This window comes from Lemur catta, chromosome 11 (assembly GCF_020740605.2).
Source record: "Lemur catta isolate mLemCat1 chromosome 11, mLemCat1.pri, whole genome shotgun sequence".
In the NCBI taxonomy this organism is placed as follows: domain Eukaryota; kingdom Metazoa; phylum Chordata; class Mammalia; order Primates; family Lemuridae; genus Lemur; species Lemur catta.
The window spans coordinates 97,388,410-97,413,645 of record NC_059138.1 but is presented as its reverse complement, the minus strand read 5'-3'; the positions used below and the strand labels follow the sequence as shown (position 1 = coordinate 97,413,645).

At 46.2% G+C, this 25,236-nt stretch overlaps 1 protein-coding gene across 5 annotated transcripts in view; it reads right to left on the bottom strand.

The window, feature by feature from the left end:
- Positions 1-25,236, bottom strand: part of EGFR (epidermal growth factor receptor) — a 186,401-nt gene that overhangs the window by 55,900 nt on the left and 105,265 nt on the right. For all 5 annotated transcript variants that reach the window (XM_045564905.1, XM_045564906.1, XM_045564907.1 and 2 more), the window contains exons 2-4: positions 8,482-8,633; positions 3,540-3,723; positions 351-485 (exon numbers count right to left, since the gene is read on the bottom strand). In XM_045564905.1, the coding sequence (XP_045420861.1) occupies positions 351-485; positions 3,540-3,723; positions 8,482-8,633 (471 nt within the window). The remainder of the gene's footprint in view (positions 1-350; positions 486-3,539; positions 3,724-8,481; positions 8,634-25,236) is intronic.

Here is a 25,236-nt window from a genome sequence, read left to right as displayed (position 1 = left end):
CCACACAGGACTCCAGAGCAAGTCCGATGCATACGAGGGCCTGGCCAGTCTCCTTGAGGCAGCATGGAGAAGGCCCTGGTGCCAGGAGTGCCCGCTGCCCCTGCTGCCTTCCCTGGCGCAGGTGGGCTCCACTGTCCAGGGGTGACCTGCCCTCTCAGCACGGGGCTAACCTGTACCACGAAAGACAGACTTTCCCATTTCTCAAATAAATGCTCTTCTAGGGGGCAGATCTTTTGTTCACAATTTCTTTTGTTTCATATTACTGTGACTTGACACTAAATGTGTCTTCTCCCGTCCCCACCCCAGCACTGCACAGCCGGAGGCAGAGAGAACATGTGTGCCACACTTACAATTGCCCAGATTGTTCTGAAAGTCCATCGACATATTGCTCAGAAAGTCACCGCTGACGATGTCCCGCCACTGGATGGTCTCAACGTTGCAGAGGACAGGGTTGTTGCTGACGCGCACAGCACCGTGCAGGATTTCTGCGCGAGAACAGAACGCCGTGAGCGCGCCTTCCCCTCCCCTGCGTTCTCATGAAGTACGCATGCATTTCTTTACATTTCTTTAGAACTGGTTAAGAAGATGCCAGTGTGCAAAGCCAGAGTCCCTGAGGTTGGTCCCCTGAAAGCTTCCCTGGGGGAGGAGGCAGACGAAGCTCTGGTTACCGACAGTGCTGTGGAGGAGTCAGGACGTTTTCTGAACTGGGCCCTGAACAATGATTCGGAATTTAGAAGGACAGGAAGGAGGAGAATGGTTTCGTCAGTGGGCACAGCATGAATGAGGAGTGTGTGGTGAGCAGTGGGCTCCCGGGGGGGCTGATGGACTGGGCTGGAACTGTCCCTTGGTGTGCAGGGCAGGTGGCGACCCAAGCGCTGTGGACCTGGAATGCGGGGGGGGGGCAGCCTGCACCCTCCCGGGCGCCTGGGGAGGGTCCACACTGGAGAAGAAGCGTGGGAATGGCACGGGGCAGCAAGATCTGCACGGATGACAAAGAGACAGGCAGACACCAGGGGCACAAGGGACGTGTGATATGCTACAATTGCTTCCAAGGAAGAGCTGAGAGGATGTGAAAAAGTCAGAAATGAGAAAAAATCAAGCCTGTGCAAAGGGAGAGTGTTGCACCAACGACAGTTAACAGGGACATTCGCAGAGTGGCTCACATGCACACAGCCCTGCGCCAGTGTCCTGGGGTCTGCAAGGATGAGCAGGACCTGCCGGCTTCTCTCTGAGAATGACAGGCCTGGGGACAGACGTGTCACACAGCTTAACCACCCCATGCTTGCAGGAGACCCTGACACGCGACGAGGCCGGGTACTGTGCTGGTGGGTTTATAAGCATTATCTTCAGTAATCCTCATGATTGCTCAGTGGCCATCTGTCCCGTAAATACAGCAATAAACCACCCTTAGATGTATAGAATAATGCCCGCAGGTGGGGAATGGATGTGCCACGTGGAAAAGGAAGGCTTCCCTTGGGAGGATCTGGCGGCTGTCAGAAAGCGTGTGACTGCCGCCAGATGGACACAGGTTCGGGAGAGAGAGGAGGGAGAGGAGGGAGAGGAGGGAGGGGAGGGAGAGGAGGAAGGGGAGGAAGGGCACTGCAGGCCGCCCCAGCTCGGCAGGCCCAGGCCAGAGCGGGAAGCGGGCGCACAGCTTCCTCAGTGGATGAAGGACAGTACAGGAATTGAGAGGAAGGTGGAGACGCCATGAGGCCCAAATGGTGGCGCTTTGTGTGCGAGGGGAGAGGCGGCAGCAGGGCGACCCCTGGAAACACCCACTCGGGAGCCGGCACAGGCGGCTGAAACCCGAGCGAGGTCGGGACTGCAGAAGCAGAAGGAACATCAGCTGCTCTGGCAGCTGGGACAAGGGACCGAGGGGACAGGAGGAAGGGTGAAAGCCGGGGCTTCCGGGAGCGCCCAGGGTGGGCACCCGACTGCGAGAGCAAAGGGAGGCTGCCCCGCGCTGCCGGGGCGGAGGGCGCGCGGCGTGGTGGGCGCCAGGGCAGGCACTCACCGCACGGCACTCAGCAGTGTGGACGGAGTCATACCCGGGGCAGCAGAAGCGGGTAAGTGCTTTAGCTGGAGCCACTCACTCCGCTGTCTCTGCAGCCCTGGGAAGCATGTCACCGTTTTTAGCAAGCATGCCACTCACATTTTTGAAGATGAGGGAGCCCAGCCGCAGATTAAAGCAACGCCCTGGGGCATGTGGCTGCTGAGGGACAGCCGCCCGGCGCCCACACGGCTGCCTCTCTGCGAGATGTCGTGGGAGGCGCCTGGCGACCTGGGCAACAGGCTACTGCACGGCGTGTGGGTGCGACACAAGTTAGCGTCAGCACAGACGCGGAAACGCGTGTGGCTGCGCTGGGCGGCTGACGTGGTGGGTGGGAACTCTTGAGGCAGTTTTATAGGCTGGCGAGCCAGGGAGCCATGAGGGGAGCAGCTGGCTGGGTCTGTCCTTGTGCTGTATGTGGCCCGGGTCCCAGAGCTGCACCCTGCTGAGCTCCTGTCGCTCCCAGTGTGACCCTTCCGTGCTGCACCCCTGTTCATCTCAGCCCCCTCCTCAGCCCTGCTCCGTCAGACCACGTGGCACGTGGGCAAGGAGGTCCGGGAGGGGATTCGGTGGCTGTTGCTGGTCTCTCTACTCGCTAGTCTGGGGCCTTGGGATAGTGACTTTACTGCCATTGATTTATCTGTAAAATGGCAGAGCACACAGGGTCCCCGGCTTACCATGGTTCAGCTCAGATTTTTTTTACGCTGCCCTGGTATGAATGTAATAACCATTCAGTATGCTCCCCAAATTTGGTTGACGATGTTTTCAGCCTACAGTGGGTTTATCCGGAGGTTAACCCGTCCTAAGTCAGGAAGCATCTGCACAATGCCTGCTTTGAAGGAAGGCTGTGGGCTTTAAAGGTAGCTCCCAATTTAACACTCTTGGCGCCAAACCTGCCACATCGTGGGGGCACAGTGATTGATCTGTCCGATATTTAGGGTCAACTTCCTCTTTCTTCTGTTACCCTCCACATTTTCGTCCCACAGGAGCCTGACAAGGGGTCCTGGTCACAAGAACTCAAACTTCCACAGAACTGTCATCCCCGCCCTTCGCGCATACACAGCTTTGGCACAGCAGCTCCACTCTTGGAACTGCCTCCACGTGGGCTGGCTTTCAACGTTGCTCACTCTGAGGCCTGGGTAGCCAGGCTGGCAGTTTATTCACTCCCCCCACACACAGCTCCTTCCCACCCAGCTCGTCCGCTCACATGCGTTTAGCCAGATCTGCTGCCATTTCTTCTAGCTCTTTCTCACTGACCTCGGCGACCGCAGAGGAGCTGGAACCTGGCTCCTCTCCCATTCCCCTTCCACTGTCTCCCACCTTTTAGTAACTCCACCTGTGTACCTTGCACACAGGTGGCACTCAATACATGTGTGTCTGAGGAATAAAAGTCTTCTCTGAGGGGCATTAGGAAGCTGACAGGCTCGCTGAGCGCCATCAGAACCACTGCCTGCATTTACAGCCTCCGGTGACAGGCCCGGCCGCTCACCCTGCAAGTTCCTCATGGGCAGCTCCCTCAGTCCAGACTTGTTGGCACCGTAGTTGGACAAGACTGCTAAGGCGTACGAGTTCTCGTAGTGCACGTTTCCTCTGATGATCTGCAGGTTTTCCAGAGGAATCCTCTCCACTGTGTTGAGGGCAATGAGGACATAACCAGCAACCTCCTGGATGGTCTAAGGAGATAAAACATGAACATGTTATTTCTCTTTTGAGGAACTCAAGAATTCAAGGTCTAAAACGGGTTCAGAGAGCCCAGGACGCCCAGTGGAACCGCGGTGCATGTGTGTGGGGAGCAGATGTGCGGCACAGGCCACGGGGCTGAGGCCTGCAGGGAAGGACACCGCGTGCTACTCAGGGCGGCTGGTCCCCGGAGGTGGCCAGAGGCTGCTCCAGGCAGCTCATCCACTTAGAAGAACCAAAATTGTGTGCGGACAGCCACACTTTGAACACTTATCCAAGCAGGAACACAGGACTTCCACGGAAATGTGAAAGGAAAGTCCAGGATCGGGGAAGGAGGAGGCAGGCAGCCTGTGTGGCTGCGGCTGGCTGGCCACTGGGAGTGAACTCCCAGGACGGGAGATGGGGTGAGTGTCTCCCTGTGGTCCACGTGCCCCACGGAGCAGCGTCTGGACCCTCCCAAGCCCCGGCTTTTATTTGGAAAGTGGCTAGGAGACTGTGAGACAGAACCACTCTGGGAAGTGTCCCACGCACCACCCCAGACTTGGGGGCCGACCATTCTTGATCCCACCTCTTAGCAAGCTGTGTGGGGTCCCGGGAGCTAGGAGTGGTAGCAGCCTTTGGCATTAGAGACTCAGGCTGGGGGCTGGGGAACTGGCACTCGAGTGGGGTTGGGCTCCCGCAGCAGGAACTGAGAGACAGGTGTGGCAGGGTGCCAGCCACAGCACTGGAACCAGGCTCTGCCCTGGACCGGAGCAGATGGAGAGTGGCCAGGGAGCTGTGGCACTGACCTGAGTGGCGACTTCTATGGCTCAGAGCACTGTGGACTAGAAGCGAACTGCAGCACTAACCGAATGTTCTGACCGGCTGCCACAGGCGAGACCGAGCAGTGAGCCCCACCAGGCCCAGGTGTGAGAGGGAAGCAGGTCCCACTCTTGCCAGCCAAGGCTGTGCCTCTGGAACTAGCCCTTCCTCCTGCTGAGACCTCAGTGCAGCAGTAGTCCCCCTTCACCCAGGCATTTTGCCAGGGGCCTGAGGACAGCTCCCATGACTCAGTCTACCACCTGGGACACCTGACCACCTCACATGAACAACAGAAGCTGGGCGAACACCACAGCTGGCTCCTACCTGCAAGTGCCACCTGCTGGCCTGGAGGGGGCCCGCACAGCCCATTACGACCCCTGTTGACCCGAGAGCACAGCACTCAGGAACAAGAAATGCTCCTTGGGACCACCACTGCCTCCTGCCCGTGCCCCCCAGCTGCTCAGAAGCTCTCGAGCCCACTCACCCACCAGGTACACCACGACTACAACTGGAATTTCAGAAAGCCACCACATAAAGGCAGCTTATAACCAAAGAACTCACACGGAGTCTTTGTCACTGTATGCACCCAGAAGCAAAGCCAAACAGTCCTGCCCAACCAACATCATAGTCACATCTTCAAGAGAAAGAGCATACAAAAGTAAATTCAAAAATAATAAGTGACTCTTACTCCAGATGAGCAGAAATCAGCGTGAAGATAAAAGAAGCATTAAAAAACAAGGTACTAAGACACCCTCAAAGGAACACGTCTGTAGAACAGATCCTAACCAAAAAGAAACCCTCGAAATGTCATATAAATAATTCAAAATATTGATTTTAAAGAAGCTCAATGAAATGTTAGAGAATCTGAAAACAAGTAAAAATAAGTCAAAAAATCAATTCAGAATATGAATGAGAAATCTAAGAAGGAGAGAAATGTCTTATAAAATCCAAATAAGCAAATTCTGGAACTAAAAATTCACTGAAGGAATTACAAAATCTTGAGAGCTGTAATAATAGACTAAATCAAGCAGAAGAAAAAACTTGAAGACAGGTCTTTTGAAATAATTCAGTCAGAGAAAGATAAAGAAAAAAGAATAGGAATGAACAAGGCCTTCAAGACACATGGGACTACATAAGGCAACCGAATTTATGAGTTATCAGTATTCCCAATGGGGAAGGAAAAAAATCAAAATGTTTAGAAAACCTATTTAAGGAAATGAAGAAAACTTCCCAAGTCCAGCACAAGTTTAGATATCTAGACATAGGAAGCCCAATGATCCCTAGGAAAACACATTACAAAGTGGACTTCACTACAGCATATTATCATCCGAATATTTAATGTCAACATGAAGGGAAAAATTTTTTAAAAATCAGCAAGAGAAAAAAGCATCTAGTCACCTATAAAGGAAACCCCATCAAACTAACAGTGGACTTCTCAGCAGAAGCCTTACAAATCAGAATAGGATGGGATGGTGTTTTCAAAGTGCTAAAAGAAAAAAAACTGCCAGCCATGAATTTTATATCCAGCTAGATTAAGCTTCATAAATGGAGCAGAAATAAAGTCTTTCCCAGACAAGCAAACACTGAGGGAATTCATCATCACTAGACTGGCCCTATGAATATGAGAAATACTCAAAAGAGTCCTAACATGGAAACGGCAGGTCGACATTCACCATCATAAAAACACACAAAAGTATAAAACTCATAGATCTCATAAAATCATCACACAGAGGAGGAAGAGAAAGGAATCAAATGGCAAGACTACAGAATTCCACCAAACCACAAAGACAAATAGAGAAAAAGAAACAAAGACTTTATAAAATAACTAGAAACAATTGATATGACAAAAACAAAACCTCACATATCGATGTTAACTTTGAAGGTAAATAAAAAATTCCATAGATTGGCAGAATGAATAAAAAGTGATCTATATATATGCTGCTTATAAGAAACTCATCTTATCTGTAAAGAAACATATAGAATGAAAGTAAAGGGGTGGAAAAAGATATCCATGCAAATGGAAAACAAAATCGAACAGGAATAGCTATACTTATGTCAGATAAAACAGACTTTAAATCAAAAACAGCAAAAAAAAAAAAACAAACAAGATAAAGAGGTTGATAATATAATGATAAAAGGATCAATTCAGAAACAGAATATAACAATCCTAGATATATATGCAGTCTGGATCATGCAGATTCATAAAACAAATATCACTAGACCCAAAGAAAGAGACAGACAGTAATGCCATAATAGTGAGGGACTTCAGCACCCCACTCACAACACTAGACAGGTAATTGAGACAGAAAATCAATAAAGAAATGTTGGACTTAAACTGGACTTTAGATCAAATGGACCTAACAGACATTTACAGAACATTCTACCCAACAAGTACAGACTATACATTTTTCTCATCAGCACATGGAACATTCTCCAAGATAGACTATATGTTAGGCCATAAAACAATTCTCAATAAGTTTTAAGAAACTGAAATCATATCAAGTAGCTTCTCAGACTACAGCAGAATGAAATTAGAAATCAATTTCAAGAGGAAATTGTGCAAATACATTGAAATTAAACAACATGATCCTGAATGATCATTGGGTCAATAAAGAAATTAAAATGGAAATTAAAAAATGTTTTGAAACAAATGAAAATGTAAACACAACATACCCAAACCACAGGGATACAGCAAAAGCTATGCTGAAAGGGGAATTTATTTATAGCATTAAATTCCTACATCAAGAAAGTAGAAAGATGACAAATTAACAACTTAACATCACACCACAACTACCATTTGATCCAGCAATCCCCCTACTGGGTATCTACCCAAAGGCAAATACATCTTTATATTAAAAAGATACCTGCACTTACATGTTTATCACAGCACTGTTCACAATGGCAAAGATATGTGTCCTAAGTGTCCATAAATGGATGATTAGATAGAGAAAATGTGGTATATATGCATAATGGAATACTATGCAGCCACGAGAAAGAATCAAATGATGTCTTTTGCAGCAACATGGATGGAACTGGAGGCTATATCTCAAGTCAAACAATTCAGATACAGAAAGTCAAACACTGCATGTTCTCACTTATGCGTACACATGGAGACAGAGTGTGGCATGATAGCTTGGAAGTGTGGAGGGTGAGGGGTGGGGGATGAGAAATTACTTAATAGGTACAATGTACCTTGTGAGTTATTTGGGTGATGGATACACTGAAAGCTCTGACTTCACCAGATGTAATCATACGTAATACATACATGTAACAAAATTACACTTGTACCCCATAAATTTATACAAATAATTTTTAAAAAGGAATGCTGTGACTATCATTCTACTTGGTGTTCTACATAGTCAGATAAAACCGGAAATTCAAAAAATTATTTTGTGTCTGTCTTGTATGATTTCTTATTTTAAAAGAAAGAAAAAAAAATCTCAGAAGGTGGCAAAGCAAATCCAAGTTCAACTACCACCAAACTCTGAAGCCTTCAGAGTGGCTCTTACCAGGTCACTAAAGCCTACTGTGAAATAGTCAGGAATTTTGTGACCTGCTTGTACAGCTCTTGGTAGTTTGAAATCAGCTATGGTGGGAGTATTCACACAAGGAAGTGGGCAAATGCTACACAACAGGGCTTTTCTTTGTTCAAGAGCTAGTACACCACCAGCACACCATGGCTGAAGCAACGGTCAGGGTTTACTGTGAGCGTGTCAGATGATAGTGGAATGCCGGATCAGCCTGTTCCCCTTCAATGTTCTTTTCTAGCTCTTACTTGACACTAGCCGGTAAAGTGGCTTTCTCATAAAACTCCCATCTGTACCTTCCTCGGACTCGTAATTGCCATAGCAAAAGTAAACACACTTTAAGTTAAATTCTGCTAACTCCTTTATCTACTTATATTTACTTGTATTATATTTGGGTAGGACAATCAACGTCACTGAACTAACCTTTAAGAAGGAAAGGTCATAATTCCTTTGCACGTAGGTAATTTCCAAATTCCCAAGGACCACTTCACAGTTATTGAACATCCTCTGGAGGCTCAGAAAGTGGTCTTCAAAAGTGCCCAACTGGGTGAGCTTGTTACTTGTGCCTTGGCAAACTGGAAGAAAAAAGAAGATACCATGTGAAATGCTGAGAAAAGTAGGAAAACTAAAGTAAAACAATATTCATTAACTTTATAAACTGTAGTGACCTATGATATTAATTCTGATTAAAGGATGTATCAAGGCAAATGTGATAAAAATGTTTAAGTTTACATAAGTGAAATTCATAATAAGAGAGACTTTATCCCTATAATGCGTGGAATTGCATTACATTAAAATACACGAAGAAAAAAATGTTAAAAATTCAAAGGAGAGTAGATGAAAATGCTATAAAAGTCTTTAAGATAGGCTAAGTCTATAAAAGCTTCAGTAGGCAAAAAAAAAAAAAGAATCACAAGGCATTTAAATAATAATTACAAGGTTGAATTAATAACTACATAGTGAACGTTTTACCTTGCAAAAACATAGTATGTCACACTATTCTGTGTGCAAAGAATGTTTACAAACATAACATACACTGGGCAATAGTTTCTGACCACAACATTGTATACCTAAAATCAATGACAAGATTGTCAATTAAAAACCAAACTGGCTGGAGATTACAAATACTCTTCTAAATTAATGCATCAAAAACAAATCAAAGGTCTCATTATAGGATATTTAGAATATAATAGAAACAAAAATATAACATTTACTACAACACTCAGCTAATGAGAAGCCAACGTGTCCCTCTGCCTGTCCACACTCTGCGTTAGTCCACCCAGCACAGGTGTGTGAGTGACGCTCCGCACCACCTGCTGGCGCACAACCCTGGCACCCCCTAACGTGCTTTCAAGGTATCAAACTTAATCCAAGGAAACATTTAAATTAGGGGACATAGTTGGGCTATAGAAATGCACTTGGGAAGCTGTATTTAAAAGCAAAGGAGAGGATTATACTAGAGTCATACCTACAGGCCCGGCCCTGGGAGAGGCATGCCCAGGCTAGCGGAACGGAACACAGGCTTGGGGCTTTGAGGCACGGAGCTTGCGAAGGGACTATGATTCGAACCGAAATGACCGTAGGAGTGAAGAGACACGAACTCCGGCAGTGGACGCCGGATTCCGACCTGGCCGGACCCTTCCTTGTCCCCGCCGCGCTAAGCAATCAGCGAGCACGCGGCGGAGCGCAAGGCAAGGCCAACGCCAGCACGCGAACTGTCTTCAGAATTCTTTTTAAAGGTGCATTTCTACTTTACAGGCTTCTCTGTTCCCTCTGAGAATTACTCACCGAGTGTCACCTGACTGCCCCCGGGCACACGGACACCGCGCGCCAAGCCGCCTCCACCTGCTCTTTAGCTCCGGGGCGACTTCCCTCTTCTTCCCTTCTACCTTCTCATTCGAATTCAGTGGTAGCAAGAATTTCCACGTGGGAACTACGAAAATCCACACTGTGGACTCCCTGTCTCCTATCTCCAGGGGCGGAATTATTCTGTAAGTTTTCCAGCCACCACTCTGGCTCGGCCCAGCGTCTCTGGGCTGCGGCCACTCCGAGCATGTGGGAATCGTCGTGTAATTGTCTGCTACACGTGCAGACTGGGCCAGACTGATTTCCCAATTCTAAGGCCCTCACAGACGTCACCACTCATGCAGGTACAAGGTTGTGACATGACCACATGACCTTCCAGGTGACACACCTTGGCGCAAAAGCTGCTTTCCTGGTTGACAGACCATGGCCTCTGACTCTCATTCTAACTGATCGGCTGTGGTGGCAGCAAGGGGTGCCTGGGCCCTCAGCTCACCTGGTGAACAGGGTCAACTAGGACCTGGGGCTGGAGCAGGTTTCAGAAGTTTCTTCAATGTACAGAGGGATGAAAACAAGGCCATTTACTTGCATTTTAAATGATCAAGGACATTAGCTTGTAAGTGTCAGCTGATCCAAAGAAATTTTTATTTTTCAATCAATGAATAAGTAACTTTTATCAGTAAAATATAGGACAGCATGTCATTTAAGATTAGTCTGTTAAACAATATTTTTAAAAGACTGTACTTGTGCTTTCATTCATTTACTCAAAAAGTCATAAATGAGCACCAAAAGTATTTATTTGATGAATACCTATCATGAACCTTTTATTATCTATGACTTAGCATTACTTACTTTTATATTCAGAAAAAAGATCCTATATTTGGAAGATAATAGCAACATTACACATTATTGACGTGAACATTAATTCATAAAACATTTTGGGAAGCAACTGGACAACCTGTGTAAACAAATGAATGCACTCAATTCTACATCATGATGATTCCACATTGGAAAACCTATTCTGAGGAGCTAGAGCTAAACATAAAAAAAGTTTGGCCAGGCACAGTGGTTCATGCCTGTAATGCTAGCACTCTGGGGGGCTGGGGCAGGAGGATTGCTTGAGGTCAGGAGTTGAGACCGGCCTGAGTCAGAACGAGACCCCGTCTTTAGCAAAAATAGAAAAAATTACCTTGGCAATTGCTTGAGCCCAGGAGTTTGAAGTTGCAGTGAGCTATGATGACACCACTGCACTCTACCTGGGGCAACAATGAGACTCTGTCTCAAAAAAAAAAAAAGTTTTATGCAGACTGCTGTTCATTATTTATTTTTTAATAATGGCAACAATTTGCAAAGAAACCTCAATTTACCCAACATGTCTATTCTTGAGAAGAAGAAAGCAGTTGATATATTATCTGATTCAATGTAAGGCAAGTCCATCCTGATTACTATCCTAGGGTTAATTACTAAAGTGTGAAAAGAAATCATGACAAGGCTGTTTCTTCTGGAGCTTTCTCTTTTCATATATCCAAAAGGAGAGGGCAGCATATAAATGAGATCTAGGATGAGGGTCAGAATAACTTAGTCTAGGTTTCTTGATTAAAACAAAGTATAAGTCTTGTTCCATTTTTTTTTACCAAATGTCTCACGTTATAAATACAGAGCAATGAGGAAAATTTAAATGTGAGACCACTGATATAATTATTCAAAAAATAACAATCACAAACTAGTTAGTTAGACAAAACTGCAAAGAGTAAGACCTCTTTAATCAGTCCAAGAGAAAGTTTTTGTTTAACCATTTCCTCAATGTGTGACCTTGAACCACTTCCCTAAGCTATGTCATGCTTTCCTCAAATATGAAGATGGTGACAATAATATTGACCTCTGCTGTGGTCTGAATGTGTCCCCCAAAGTTCATGTGTTGAAAACTTAACCCCCAAAGCAACAATGTTGAGAGGTGATTAGGTCATGAGAGCTCTGCCCTCCTGAGTTGATTACTGCCGTTACTGTGGGAGTGGGTTAATCCTCATGGGAGTGAGTTCTTCATAAAGGTTGAGTTTGGTTCCCCTCCTCTGTCCCCCAACCCCTCGCATACACATTCTGCCCTTCTGCCATGGGATGATACAGCATAAAGGCCCTCACCAGGTGCCAAGCAGATGCCACGCGGTGCCCTTGGACTTCCCGGTCTCCAGAACCATGAGCCCAACAAATTTATTTTCTTTATAAATTACGCAGCCTGTGGTACTGTTACCACAACCTCCCAGAATTGTTTTGAAGACTAAATGAATACATAAGCTTTTGACTTTCTTTTGTTAAAGTTAGCTTCTGAGAATGTGACAGGAACATAATATGACATGCATCTGGATGGATATTAGGGGACTTCAGTCAATGTATATTGCCCTAAGTTATTGTCTAAACTGGGATGTTTGGATCTGCATAAAGGTTTACTCTAATGTTCGACATTAAATACAGTTACTTTTGTCTGTAGAATATTTGTCTAATCAGAAAATAAAGAAAAAGGAACACATTGTACTTTAAGAATTTCATAAAGATATACATTTAGGATTAGGTATTTAAGCAATTTATTCAATGAAAAACTTAATATTAATTTAGGTCTATACATTTGAAAACCACACAATTAAAAGTGTTTGTGTCAAGTTCCATGCAAAGTGCTAGTGCTCTTGTAAATGCTCCAGCTCTTATAATCTGACGACAAATTCCGTACATCAAGAGACCAGCAGGCCCTACACCTCAGGTCTTCAAACCACTAGGTTTTTGTCCTCAGATTTTATCATGAAGATTTGTAAACGTATAGAAATGCTGAATGAACTGTACCATGAACATCCTTATGTTAGCATTTTACTATATTTGCTTTATCACATATGTATGCATCTATCCATCTGATTTTGGGACGCATTTTAAACTAAAGTAGAAATATCAGTATACTTCACCTTGGCATGTCACTGACTACAGTTCAATATTAATTTACAGTTGTTGTTGTTTTTGAAGTAACATTCACAAACGGTAAGAGGATTAATCTTTCAACAAATGCATGTGCCTCCATAAACAAAGCTCCTATCGCGGTATGAGCCATTACAGTCACTCTCATGCCCCTCAGAGTCACTCCCTGTCCCTACGTACCAGAGGCAACCACTATCGTGATCTCTTTTTGCCGTAGAATGATTCTGCCTGCTTTAGAACTTCACACAAATGAAATCACCGGTGTTGCCCTCTGCTAAGGCCTAATCCACAGCGTGGTATTTCTGAGATGTATCCGCGCTGCTGTGTTGCACTTGGCTTTTCATGAGATTCAGCAAAGTGTACATACGAGTTATCTGTGTATGATCCTTAGACATCTAGGGCTGACCCATGGTCTGGTTATTCTTTCTCTTAAGAAAACCCTCACTTTATCTCAACTGAAAATAAAAACAATCTGCCTCCATTAAGTGTTGAAATGACCCTGGTTTTATGGGTAGGCTTTGTGGCCTTCCTCTGTCATTATGGGGGTGTTCACCCCTCTCTGCACATAAGCCTAGGCAAATCTGTATCACTGATTAACACACAACATTACAACAAGTTTCTCCAGATTTGCCCAAATTCCATTTATTCACTTAGTAGATTTATAATTGTTTTAATTTGTTGTTTTCTCAACTACATGTTAATGGCTGCCAAAGTAATTGGGCTGTTGTAAATTTCTCCCTTTGGCCTCCTAACTTGTCTCTGCTTCTATTCTTGCCCCGTTTTCTGCAGAGCACTCTGTTTCGAAGCAGAAATCACACCCCACTAGTGCTTGGTTTGAACCAGCCCAAAGCTCCCCAGTGTAACTTGAATCGGTGTGAGCTTCATCCTGTGGTCTACAAGGCCCCGCAGCTGTCTCCTCCCACTCACACCGCAGCCACATGCCTCTGCTTCTCTCACTCTGGCCCAACTCCTGCCCACCCAGGGCTGCTCCATCTGGGTCACATGCTCTTCCACCCCTGCCCCCTTGTGTCCTCTTTGCCTCTTTTGCCTGGATGCCACCCCAGGAAAGCCTGTCCTGCAACCATATTAGCTTAAGTACCTACACCTATGATGTCACATTATCCTTTTCTTTCTGCAGTGATCACTACTTATTATTAAATAGTAATCAGTTAAAAATAATCAAAATTATTTGTTTATGCATTTGTTATCCATCTCTCCCCACAATATATATATATATATGGATGCTCCTCAGCTTATGATGGGGCTATGTCCTGATAAACCCATGCCAAACTAAAAATATTGCTAAGTATGGCCGTTTTGTAAACATGATGAGATGCAAAAACACAAAACACAAGATCCTAAAGATGCTGTCAACACAGTACACTGTTGAGCATCAGTTTTTGACTCTCCTGATCTCCTGGCTGACGGGAGACGCGGCTCCTTGCCACTGCCCAGCACAGCAAGACAATATTATACCTTGTATCACTAGCCTAGGAGAAGATCAAAATTCAAAATTTGAAATGTGGTTCCTACTGAATGTGTATTGCTTTTGCACCATTGTAAAGTTAAAAACTCCTGAATCAAACTATGATAAGTTGAAGTCTCTCTCTATATGTATATCTCATTAGACTGCTGTGAAGTACACATACATGTTGTTGCACTGACATTTTTGCTGTGAAAGCAATGGGTGGCCATGTGACCAAAGTCTTAAACTACTGACCTGGGTTTCTTTGCCTTTTTTCCCCACGTGTCTGAAGGAGAAGGAGATGGAGGCTGGATGTGCTGTAAGACTGACAGTCTCCCCAGTTTCTCATTGGTCATTATAAAATCTTTTTAGCCTAGGTACATAGTTAATGAAGCTTTAAAAGAGAAAGGAGGATTTTTTCCATGTTCGTGCTGAAAGGTTTAAGGAAATCTCAAATAAGATGACATTTACATAATAGGTTCAAAATATATATAAGGAAAAGATACTCAGTGAATTTGCCAGAGGTTTCATTGTATTAGGATTTACAATTTATTGTGCTTTACTAAGATTTCAAAATGTATATGTATTTATATATATATCAATTATGATAAAAAGCACAGAAATGCAACAGGAAGAAAATACATGATGTTGTTAACAATGGTCTTTTCTTAATAGTGGATTTCTGGGTGTTTTTCTTATTTCTTCTTCATAGTTTTTACATTTTTCAAATTTTCCACAGTAATCATGTACTACTTTAAAATAAAAGGTTGCCAAGGAGAATATTTACAAAAATCTACATTGAACAAGGCCAAAGATGGATATCTTAATAAAATGTATTTTTAATGGAGAAATGATCATGTACCACTATTAAGATCCTCAATTTATCCCATAGAAACAGTGCTGTCAACTGTGGTTATGGCACCAGACTAGTCTATGAAACTTATTTAACCCACACAATAGTTTGCAATAATAGGAACTAAAACAATCTGTGGTTGTGAGTCATCATGAAATAATTGGAAAAACAAAAGTAAATACACAGCAGCATTTAAATTTTCACTGTGGGTTTAATCAAAGGTTTTGTGGAATGGGAAAAGTCTCTTTATAACTGTGAAGATTTTTCTTCATTTTACAAAACTTTACATTTTTCTCAGTGGTTCCTTATTTTAACATATTTTATTTCACAAGCAATACATAGTTCCTAGTTGGAAGGCACCTGAAGATGCTTGTCAAACCGAATTTGGATGTGCATTGCAACTTGAAAACACACATGTAATACTCAAAAAGTCCTCTTTGATAATTTGCCATGTGCATTATAATATGCCTACTGGACTAGACACGCCAAGCTTTGGCATGCCTGACACAGCTGCAAACTCAAGTAACTCTAATTAAGTTAACAAGCAGAAGACTTTAAAATAACATCTCTTATTTTGAGTTGGGCAACAACTCCAAACCTGGTTCATTTCATCCCTGTGATTCTCCTGCTAGTCATTAAAATAACCCCAAGCTAAGTCACTGATTTGTAAAAAATGTACCAGGTAGAGTTAGGGCACCTCTGTAGGTTGTGTCCCACTCTCTCGGGAGTTCAGTGATGTTTCTGAGTGCAGGAAGGCCAGTTCTGTGAGGGATTGTGGGTTATGTTTCCAGTGACATCAGCATGAAGATTGTGATGGTATCATTATGGGATGGTCTCCGGCCAATTATCTCAACTCCCTAGGTCTCAGTGGACTCTGGCCAAAATGGGACCAGCTCTAGGACTTTTACAGGGTAGTCATGAGCAGTAGAGATCGTGTACGCAGAAGAGCTTCTTAAATCACAAATCTCTAAGTAGAAATTATCTACAACACTGAGGCTTTACCTTGGCAGTAACCACTGTAATTTATTTCTGCCTACATGTCTTCAATGATACCAGCAAACTGTCTTTACCCCGACTAGTTTTTAAATCAATAATCTTAGATCACAGAGGAATCCATTCCATCTTTTATGAGCAGTTGAATAGCTAGTAAATCAGAAATGAATTTGACCTGTTATTGGACTACAAGAAACAGAAGTGGAATAAGAAAGATTTCCTTCGGTCTGACATTTTGTCAATCCAACAAATCTGTTTTGAGTACCTACTATGTGCCTGGCAACACACTTTGCCTTGGCAGCCCGTTTCTCAGATCTTCTACATTTTAAACACATGGATATGTACTGAACAAAAGTTCACGGATAGAGGAAAACAGATTATTTATATAGAATTAGGCCTGCACGTGGCTGGAGTATTCCTTGATATTGAATACTGAGCAGGGCACACGGCAGAAAGGGCAGAATACTGGATTTGGTTTCAGATCTCTCCGAGCGAAAACAGGGACAGCAGTGACCGTGGTGCCCGGTTTTCCCTGCTGGGGACGCGGTGGCGAAGCGCCTCCGCTGCGGCCGGCGCGGGCGCCAACCCTGCTCACACGGCCGCTCCGCGCACCCCGCGCCCTTCCTGCCAAAGTCTGGGGGCCGCAGCGACGCTCGCGCCCCTGCCCCGCACCGGCCCCTGCCCCGGCCCCGGCGCGGCGCCGCTGTCCCCCTGCGCGTCCGAGGGAGGCGCCGGGCGGGGGGCAGGTGCGCGGGCAGCTGGGGGCGCGCAGGGCAGGGCGTGCGGGCGTGGGGTGACGGGGACACGGATGATTATCACGCAGGCTGGGCCCGGGGAGGTCTGGGAAAGGAACGGGAAACGCAAAATTCCAAAATGCGGTCGCTGCCGAAGACCACTGCTTGGAAATCTGCTTCAAACCCTGACCAGTTTGACTTCAGGAAAGACAGCTCTGTGTTTAAGCCCCAGCCTGCCTTTTGCGCGCCACCACCCTTCCCCCTTGTCTTGACTTCCCCCTTTGTCACCCCGAGAACTGGCCAGAGAAAACAGCAGGGAAGCAGGGACGGCGACGTGGGCGCGGCACGCGGGTGCTCCAGCGCCCCTGGCCCTCGGCACGCTCCTTCCACGCGCGACGAGCCACCTCCACAGCCCCCGCAGGGCGGCTCCGCGGCCCCCAGCCGCCTGCGGAAAAGCGGGGCGGGCACAGCCCTCCCCACCCCTCTTCCGACACCCGCTCGCCTCGTGACTCACTCCCTGTGACCAGCCCGGACGACCATTGTCCGCGGGCCTGGGCCTGGCTGGCCTGAGTTCTCTCTGGATGACGTGGACGCCGCGCGTGGCCGAGCAGCGTGGCGAGGGGGGCCGGTGGCTGTGGACTCCGGACCTGCCTGGCAGTCAGGTTTCCCCACCCCGCTCTGCGGGGCGCTCAGGCCTCCGGAGGCTGCTTGTGCTGTTGTTCCTTCATTCAACTAAAACATAGTTAATACAATAGTACAAAGGCAGTTGCCAAGGATGAATCAGAAGTATTAATGTTCACTGCCCTTAAGGGATATATTAGTCCTTTGGGGAGATAACTTCACAAGTGGAACGATCTTAAGGCATCCTAAAGCCATACAACACGGACATGTCCTAGATGAACCCCAGTCAGAAAGAGGAGAACTCACCAAGCGCCGCTGATCTGGGAAGGAAATACCAAAACTCCTTGTTACCAAGCAAATGAAAACATAATACTTCACACTGAGATTAAAAGAGTAAGTTGCCTATAAGAGCCAAGTGTTGGGCTTGGTGATTTCACCGTACATAAACAATCCCACAATTTACGTCACTAAAAAAAATGAAGTTTCTCTCATTTCTTTTTTTTTTCCCCATTTTTCCTGTATTCCTCTCCTCTAGGTCGTTACCTGAATTGTAATCTGGGGACACAAGTTATCCTTTCTGGTTTGTTTATAGTTATCTATAAGAATCACATCTTCTCCCATTTTTCTTATGAACAAAAATCCTGAAAAAGATTTGTAATTTGCAAGGAAATAAAATATTTCCTATGTAAAAGTGGAACTGGAAATTCCTTCTCCCTTTTTCTGCAAGTGTTTCTCTGCAGAGAGACTCTGTCTGGGTTCCATGTGGCAGCGCGTGGCCACTCCTACCCCAAGATAGTTTGAATGTTCTTTGAAACCTTTTTTTCTATTTTTACACGCGTTTAAAATAATCAAGTCGCTAATGTACAATTGTGTTTTAAGGCCATCTCTGTAAATATGCCCACATTTACATGGGTTTACCCATGAGCATTAGGAAAAAAAACAAACACACAAGTAACAACCCCCCACCCCCAACCCCAAGAAAAAGAAAGCGAAAATCAAATGACAATCAAAAATTTAAACAAAAGAACAGTGGCCAAGACACCAGGAGAAGGCTGACACCACTGTGCTTTCTTCTGAGAACAAAGATGTTCCCTGCACGCCCAAGGCCTCAGCAGCACGTGGCTGCAGGAAGGCCAGGTCTAGCGGGCCTGGCCACCAAGGCCGTCACTACCACCAGGCCTGTGCACGGGGATGTCCCTGAGTGCTGCTCCCGCCGGGCCCCAGCTAAGCCTGGAGGGTGGTGCACGGACTGGCAGGAGGCCCTAGGACCCTGAGGGTCTGACATGGAACTCTCAGATCCCACGGGAAAAGGACAATGATGCAGTCAGATGCTGGGAGAGGCTGGGCGCGGCACGGGGTGTGGGCAAGTCAGGATTTCCACGCCACTGTCACGTCTGAGCTCCCACTGTGCGGCCTCAGGTTGGAATTGAGATAGTCATCTCATCCTTTTTCCCTGGGAACAAATGGGAAGTGGTGAAAGGAGAAAAATTATCCCCCCCCCGCCAAATTACTGGCTCAATTTCACCAAAGTGCAGCCTCTATGCTTTGCTTTATGTTCACGTCACAGAAGCAAGGCAAGTGATCAGCAGAACTACTGAACCGGTACTTATGTTTATGTCATGAAGTGTTCGAGAAGTAAAAAATCAATAAATAAGTGGTGAGCTAATCCTTGAGCTGTTTGGTGACAACAATAAGCGATGACATATTATTGGCACATGTCAGTAACCTGGGTCACAAGGTCTGAATTGGAATCCTGGTTCCACCACTACCGAGGCAACTTCTTAGTCACTGAATTTTTTTTTTCTTTACTTATAAAACAGGGACTAACGTGCCTTTGATTCCTGGGAAGACTCAGTGAGGGGGAGAGTTCCTGGTCAAGGCAGTAGCCACACTTGGTGAAGCCTTAGTAACTGTCACTAAGATCAAAATGTGAGTGAAATCTGGAAGGTGTCCCAGCAGAAGGAATCGCTTCCCTCTCTCAGGCTCTCTCGGAGCCTGGCCCTGTCCTCCCGCTCACGCTGGGCAGTGCGGCCTGGCCGGTCGCCTGGAGTCTCGCAGGGAGGTGGAACAGCTGATGCTGACACAGCTAACCGGCCTCCAGGGTCACAGGGACCAGCCCACGGCTGGAAAGGAAGGCATCTGGACCACAGCTGAACTGGGAGCCCGTGCTGGGCACTCAAAGCTGAGGAAGCCACACCTCTGTGTGCTTTTTCGGAGGATTCCCACCAAAGAACTCCCTGCTCACTGCTCAGAGCATTTTCTACTGTTGTTATTTTTCATTTAGAAAAGGGCCTCGCCTGAGCCTGGTGGTGGTTTTCTAAGCAGAATTGGATCTGTGTGCAGTGGTGCACGTGTTTTCATTTAGTGATTATTTTTATTTATTTATTTTGAGACAGAGTCTCACTCTGTTGCCTGGGCTAGAGTGCCGTGGCATCAGCCTAGCTCACAGCAACCTCAGACTCCTGGGCTCAAGCGATCCTCCTGCCTCAGCCTCCCGAGTAGCTGGGACTACTGGCATGCGCCACCATGCCCGGCTAATTTTTTCTATATATTTTTAGCTGTCTGGATAATTTCTTTCTGTTTTTAGTAGAGACAGGGGTCTCATTCTTGCTCAGGCTGGTCTCAAACTCCTGACCTTGAGCGATCCTCCTGCCTCAGCCTCCCAGAGTGCTAGCATTACAGGCGTGAGCCACCACGCCCGGCCTTAATGATTATTTTTAAATGAACAATCTTTTCACTTACTCCTACTTCATTTAAATATTCCTTTTAAGTTTCATTTGAAAGTGGGCAGGAGGATGTCGCAGTGTGAAGAGGACAGCAACTCCTCTCCCCTGGTCGCTGCTGTAATTTAAAGCTCGTTTCCTGGGTTCATCGACTTAGGAAAACTGACTCAGAAGTCACTAACAACTACCAAGTTAGCTCAAGAGAAGTCCAAGCTAAGTTTCTGCCGCAGAAGAATCTTAATTTTGGCTCAGGAAACTCTTGCAGTAGGGCAGTACTACTGTCTTTGGACCATAAGAGCCCCTCCACAAGGAGAGTTATCAACTAAAAGTAGCAGTTGTAGCACATGACCATTTGACACTAGATGACTTCCCTGCCTGAAAAACTCCGTGAGTGCGGAATGTGCACCGGAGCCGGCTTTGTTGGCCACAGGTCTACGTCTAGAGGAGAGAGTCTGAAGCGTCTCTTGTGGTGTTCCAGAGCCGTGGTCAGCACACCCTTCCTGGAACAGCCAGAGAGCAAACGTTTTCATATTTGAGGATCATATGGTCTCAGTCCCAGATACTCAAATCTGCTGGTATAGTACAAAAACAGCGGCAGACAATAAACAAATGAAGGTGCATGGTCTAGCTCCAAAAAAATTTTATTTGCAAAAGCAGGTGGCAGGCTGGATTGGACCTGTGGGCTGCACTGTGCCAGCCCCCGTTTTAGAGGAAGGTCTAAGAGGAGGTCAGGAAGTATGTGATTAGGATCTCCTTTATCCTGTACTGTCCAGAAGATGAACCTGGTTGAAGTGATTCATCTCCCCTAAGCAAGGCCAAACTCTGAAAGGATTTTCTCAGGGCCAAGCTTTTCCTATTTCATCATCTGCTAAATAGAGAAATTAAGATACAAGGTCCTAAAAACCGAGAGGGAAATGCAGGGGCTGGGGACTGTTACTTGGGTGTGTTGTGTGTGGGGCACCACGTTAGCCTTGGCTAGGGACCCCTACCCACCTGCACCGGGCCGCTCGAGTGACAAGGAGTTGCATTCTTGCTAAGAGTGTGAAGCAGTCCACTCTTGTATTGACAACTTTATCACATAATTGTCCCTTACACTGATCTGAGGTGAGTCACCTGGTAATTTCCTCTGGCTTAACACAGACCCAACTTGTTTCTCTTCTACCTTAAGGCCCTGCAGATACTTCCAGGTAATGACCGCTCCTCACCTCTCTGCTCACCTCAGAGCTTTCCTGCAGATTCCGTTCTTGTGCAGTTCTGGGAACTCCATGTGTGTGGCCCCCTGCATGAGGACACGCTCTGCAAAGACTGCCCCACCCAGATGCTGTCCCTGGCTTCCTTAGTCCCTGTGGCTGTCTCTTATGTGTAAGCCTTGCCCATGCTTTCATGGTGAGAGCATTCGCTTGTTCCACAGCACATTTTGTCTCTTTAAAGAGATTATATGTCATCAGAGAACAGTAAACACTTCGTTTCCTTTAGTTTATTATTTCAAGAAATTCAGCAGGCAATAAAAGAAGAATAAATATTGCTGAATTACTGGAATATCTGCATTAACACCATATATAAGTTTTCAAGTCAACAGACTCCATTCCCTTTTTCGCAGGGTGTAATAATGAATGTGGCAGTGGAGCACTGAAAATGGAATCTCTATTTCATCTGTTAATTGTAGGAACAACGGTAAATTCCTCTCCAGCTTGGATGAGGAAGTATTTTTCCTTGCTTGGGTCTCTCCTAGGTTTACATTTCCTGTCACATCTTACTAGCTTAATATTAATAGAATTTGATTTGCTGTTGAATGCAGATACAGAATTCTATTGTTGAAAATCCATTTTCTGATTGAAAGTATTTGAGATTTAACAAGAGCAATGTTTTCGAAAAACATGGAAATAACAGACAAGAAATTAGAATAACAGACAAGAAAACACAACATGGCCATCCTTTGCTTCATTATTAATTATTATGCAAGAGAATACATACAAATAACACTACACACAGGTGAGTTACAAAGCATATTTCATTTTCTTAAAAAAATTCCTACCTTCAACTTTTATGTTTCATTTTGCTTATGGATAACATTTTGTAATTTTCTTTTTGTTAAACTTTGTTAAATAGCCTTTCTATTTAGGTGCAATGACTAGGTGAAGCTGCTCCCCATGTCAATAATTCTAGGCCAAAGAACATTTGAGTGGATTTCCTTATCTCTCAGTAATAACTATGCGAATTTTTTCCCCATTGGGGACAATTACAGACTACCTGCAAGGAGACGTATGAGCTGCTTTTGATCATCAGAAGTATCTTTCAAAATGCAGGTCCTGTTAAGCAGGGGGGCAAGGCCTTCGCCAGGAGCCCTGCAGGGGAGGAAGCCTCACCCAGTCACTTAGGAGGGTGAGTCTCCGGACTCCTGGTGACTGAGTGAGGGCAGGAGCGCAGCACGGGGCTCTAGCCAACTTGCTGGGTCCAGAAAACTACCAGGAACAAAAGCTGCTCACCCCACGACACGTCTAAGCCCCAAATCCAGGCTCAGCAATGCACACCAGGAGATGGGAAACCCTTCTATTTGTTCCTGTGCCAACCCTGGCTTCTCTGGCTGTCCCATTGAATCTGACAGGACATGTTGACGGAGATAAAGTCACCGCAGGCACCTGGGGCTCTGCGTGTCCCTGCAGCACCACTGCCGCATGTGGTGGTTTCCAGTGGCCTTTTAGTGCCTGCGAGGCTGAGGCCTGGTGAAATGGACATATTTCAGTTAGTCTGTAATCTGTAATCTAGAGCAAGCTTCTGTTTTTCTTTTTAAGCTGACTGCCTGTTCCTGAGGGCAGCAACCGGAGAAGTGAAACACTGAAGCGTGTGCTCCGCGTCTTCACCGAATTCATCCGTAAGTTGTTTACCCTGGCGCAGCGCCGAGGCTGGGCGCAGTGGCAGAGGGGGCTGCTCCCAGGGGCCTGCGAGTGCCTCCCACGAACCAATTTCTGTGCTGCCGAACAGCCTTTCCAAGCAGATTTTTCTCCCTGAAGCTGAGAAAATTTTCTACACAAGCATTCCTTTGTAAGCTCAATTAACTTTTACAATAATTTGTGCTTTTCATTTAAGAACTACAGATGTTGTGTGGGTGGTAGGGGGTGAGGGCAGGGATCAGAGGAAGAAGGAGTAAGTACATAGATGCCTCCCACTTGGAAAATGTGGTAACACTTCCTTTCATGGAAAAAGTACAGCAATTTTTAGGATTACTAAAACATTTAGATCATTTGTGAAACAACTGAGAAAGCCGTGGCTGTTTGGTTGGGGGGGTTAGACTGGGTCATCTCCCAGCCTCCTCTCCCTCCTAATGAGATGCAGATCTTTGTGACAGGATTATCTGGAATTGTAATTTTATGCTTGGAAACAGTCCAAAGGTTGGGTAGCAGAACCAGACACTCGTTGAATGCTAGCTCCATTTGCAAAAGAAATACAAAACCAAAAATAGCGCATCGCCATTGGGATGTAAGTGTCCGTGTGCCCAGGGCAGACGGGCTCTTATTAACTAGGCAATCGATCAGTTTTCACTGGGAATGGTTTCACCATTAGAAAACACACTTGCGCTTTTCCTCCCTTAGGTCTCTTCACTTATTGTTTAGTGCTGATTTGAGGTTGCATGGGAGGGTTTGGGTTTTGCTGAATGTTTGTGGCTATTTCATAGTAGGATCCTAAGTAAATCTTATACCTCAAAACCCACACTACATTTTGTATAACAAATGTCTCACTCACCCCCTTACAAACAAAATAACATTTGTAAAATGCTTTATACTTTTTGCACTTGCAAATAATCTCGATTTTCTAACTCTTGTCTGACCCAATATTTAAGCTATCAAAAAATCAACCAAATAAGGAAACTATTGAGATTCAATCCCACTAGAGTTAGAGCCCCTTGTAATCTTTCTGTACACGTGTGACTCCTCTGAGAGCCGTGACGGCAGCTCCGGAACGCCTCTCCTCGCCCTGCTGGCGGGCACCGGGACGCGCACAGAGCGGGCCACCGTGTTTGGCCGCGTGGATCCCGGCTCCCCAGCCCACGTCTGCTCCCAGCTCTGCCGCTGCGAGCGCTGCCACCTTGGGCAGACGATTGATTTCTCCTCACTCAGCGTCACTCTCCTCATCTGTCAAATGGAGATCAAGAGAGTACCGCCCCCGTGGAGTTGCTGCGGGGATTAATTTGTTAGTACGTGTACACACCTAGGAGAGCCTCTGGTGCATGTAAGTGGTGCCGTCGGCGTTGCCATTTGAGGGTTAGCGTGTGCAAAGCAGCATGAGAGGTCCTAGCTGGGAGCAACGCTGCTCCTGCCCTCACAGAGCTTATGGTTTATGGGAGACATGGTCACGGAATCGCCCGGCGACCCTGCCCTGCACTGGGGCCGGGCCCGCGCTGTGGGGCTGTGCTCGGGGTGCGGAAACCAGACCTCCTCCGAGAGGGCAGGTGGGTGTCCCTGAGGAGGTGGCTGTTGGCTGAGGTTTTAAGGACAGGTGGAGCCTGGCCACCTGTGACTGTGAACATCTGCTCTGCAGCCCGTGCGTTCACCCGTGGCCGGGGACGGCTGCCCGGCTGCGCAATCTACCAGAGGCGACGCCGAGAGGCCGAGGGGAGAGGGAGGCTGTGCTGGGGATGTGAGATTTCATCTTAAAGGCAATGAGAAGCCACTGACAGATTTCAAACAAGAAGAAACATGCTTGGATTTCTGTTTTTAAAATACCTGCTGCTTTTTGGAGGAGGATCTACATGGCATGCAGAAGTAGACATGTCTCCAAGGGCACCATGAGGGCCCCTGTGGCCAAGGGAATGTTTTGGACTTTGCCTGGGTCAGTGCCATGTCCTGGTCGCAATGTTGCAACATGTCCCCATGGGGGACATCTGGGCAAGGGAACATGGGGTTTCTCTGTATTATTTCTTACAGCTACGTGGGAAGCTACTATTTTCTCAAAACAAAAAGTCTAATTACATAATTTATTTAGAAGCACAAGCTGTAACGCAGAGCTCTTGCAAGTAAATGTCACCCGCAG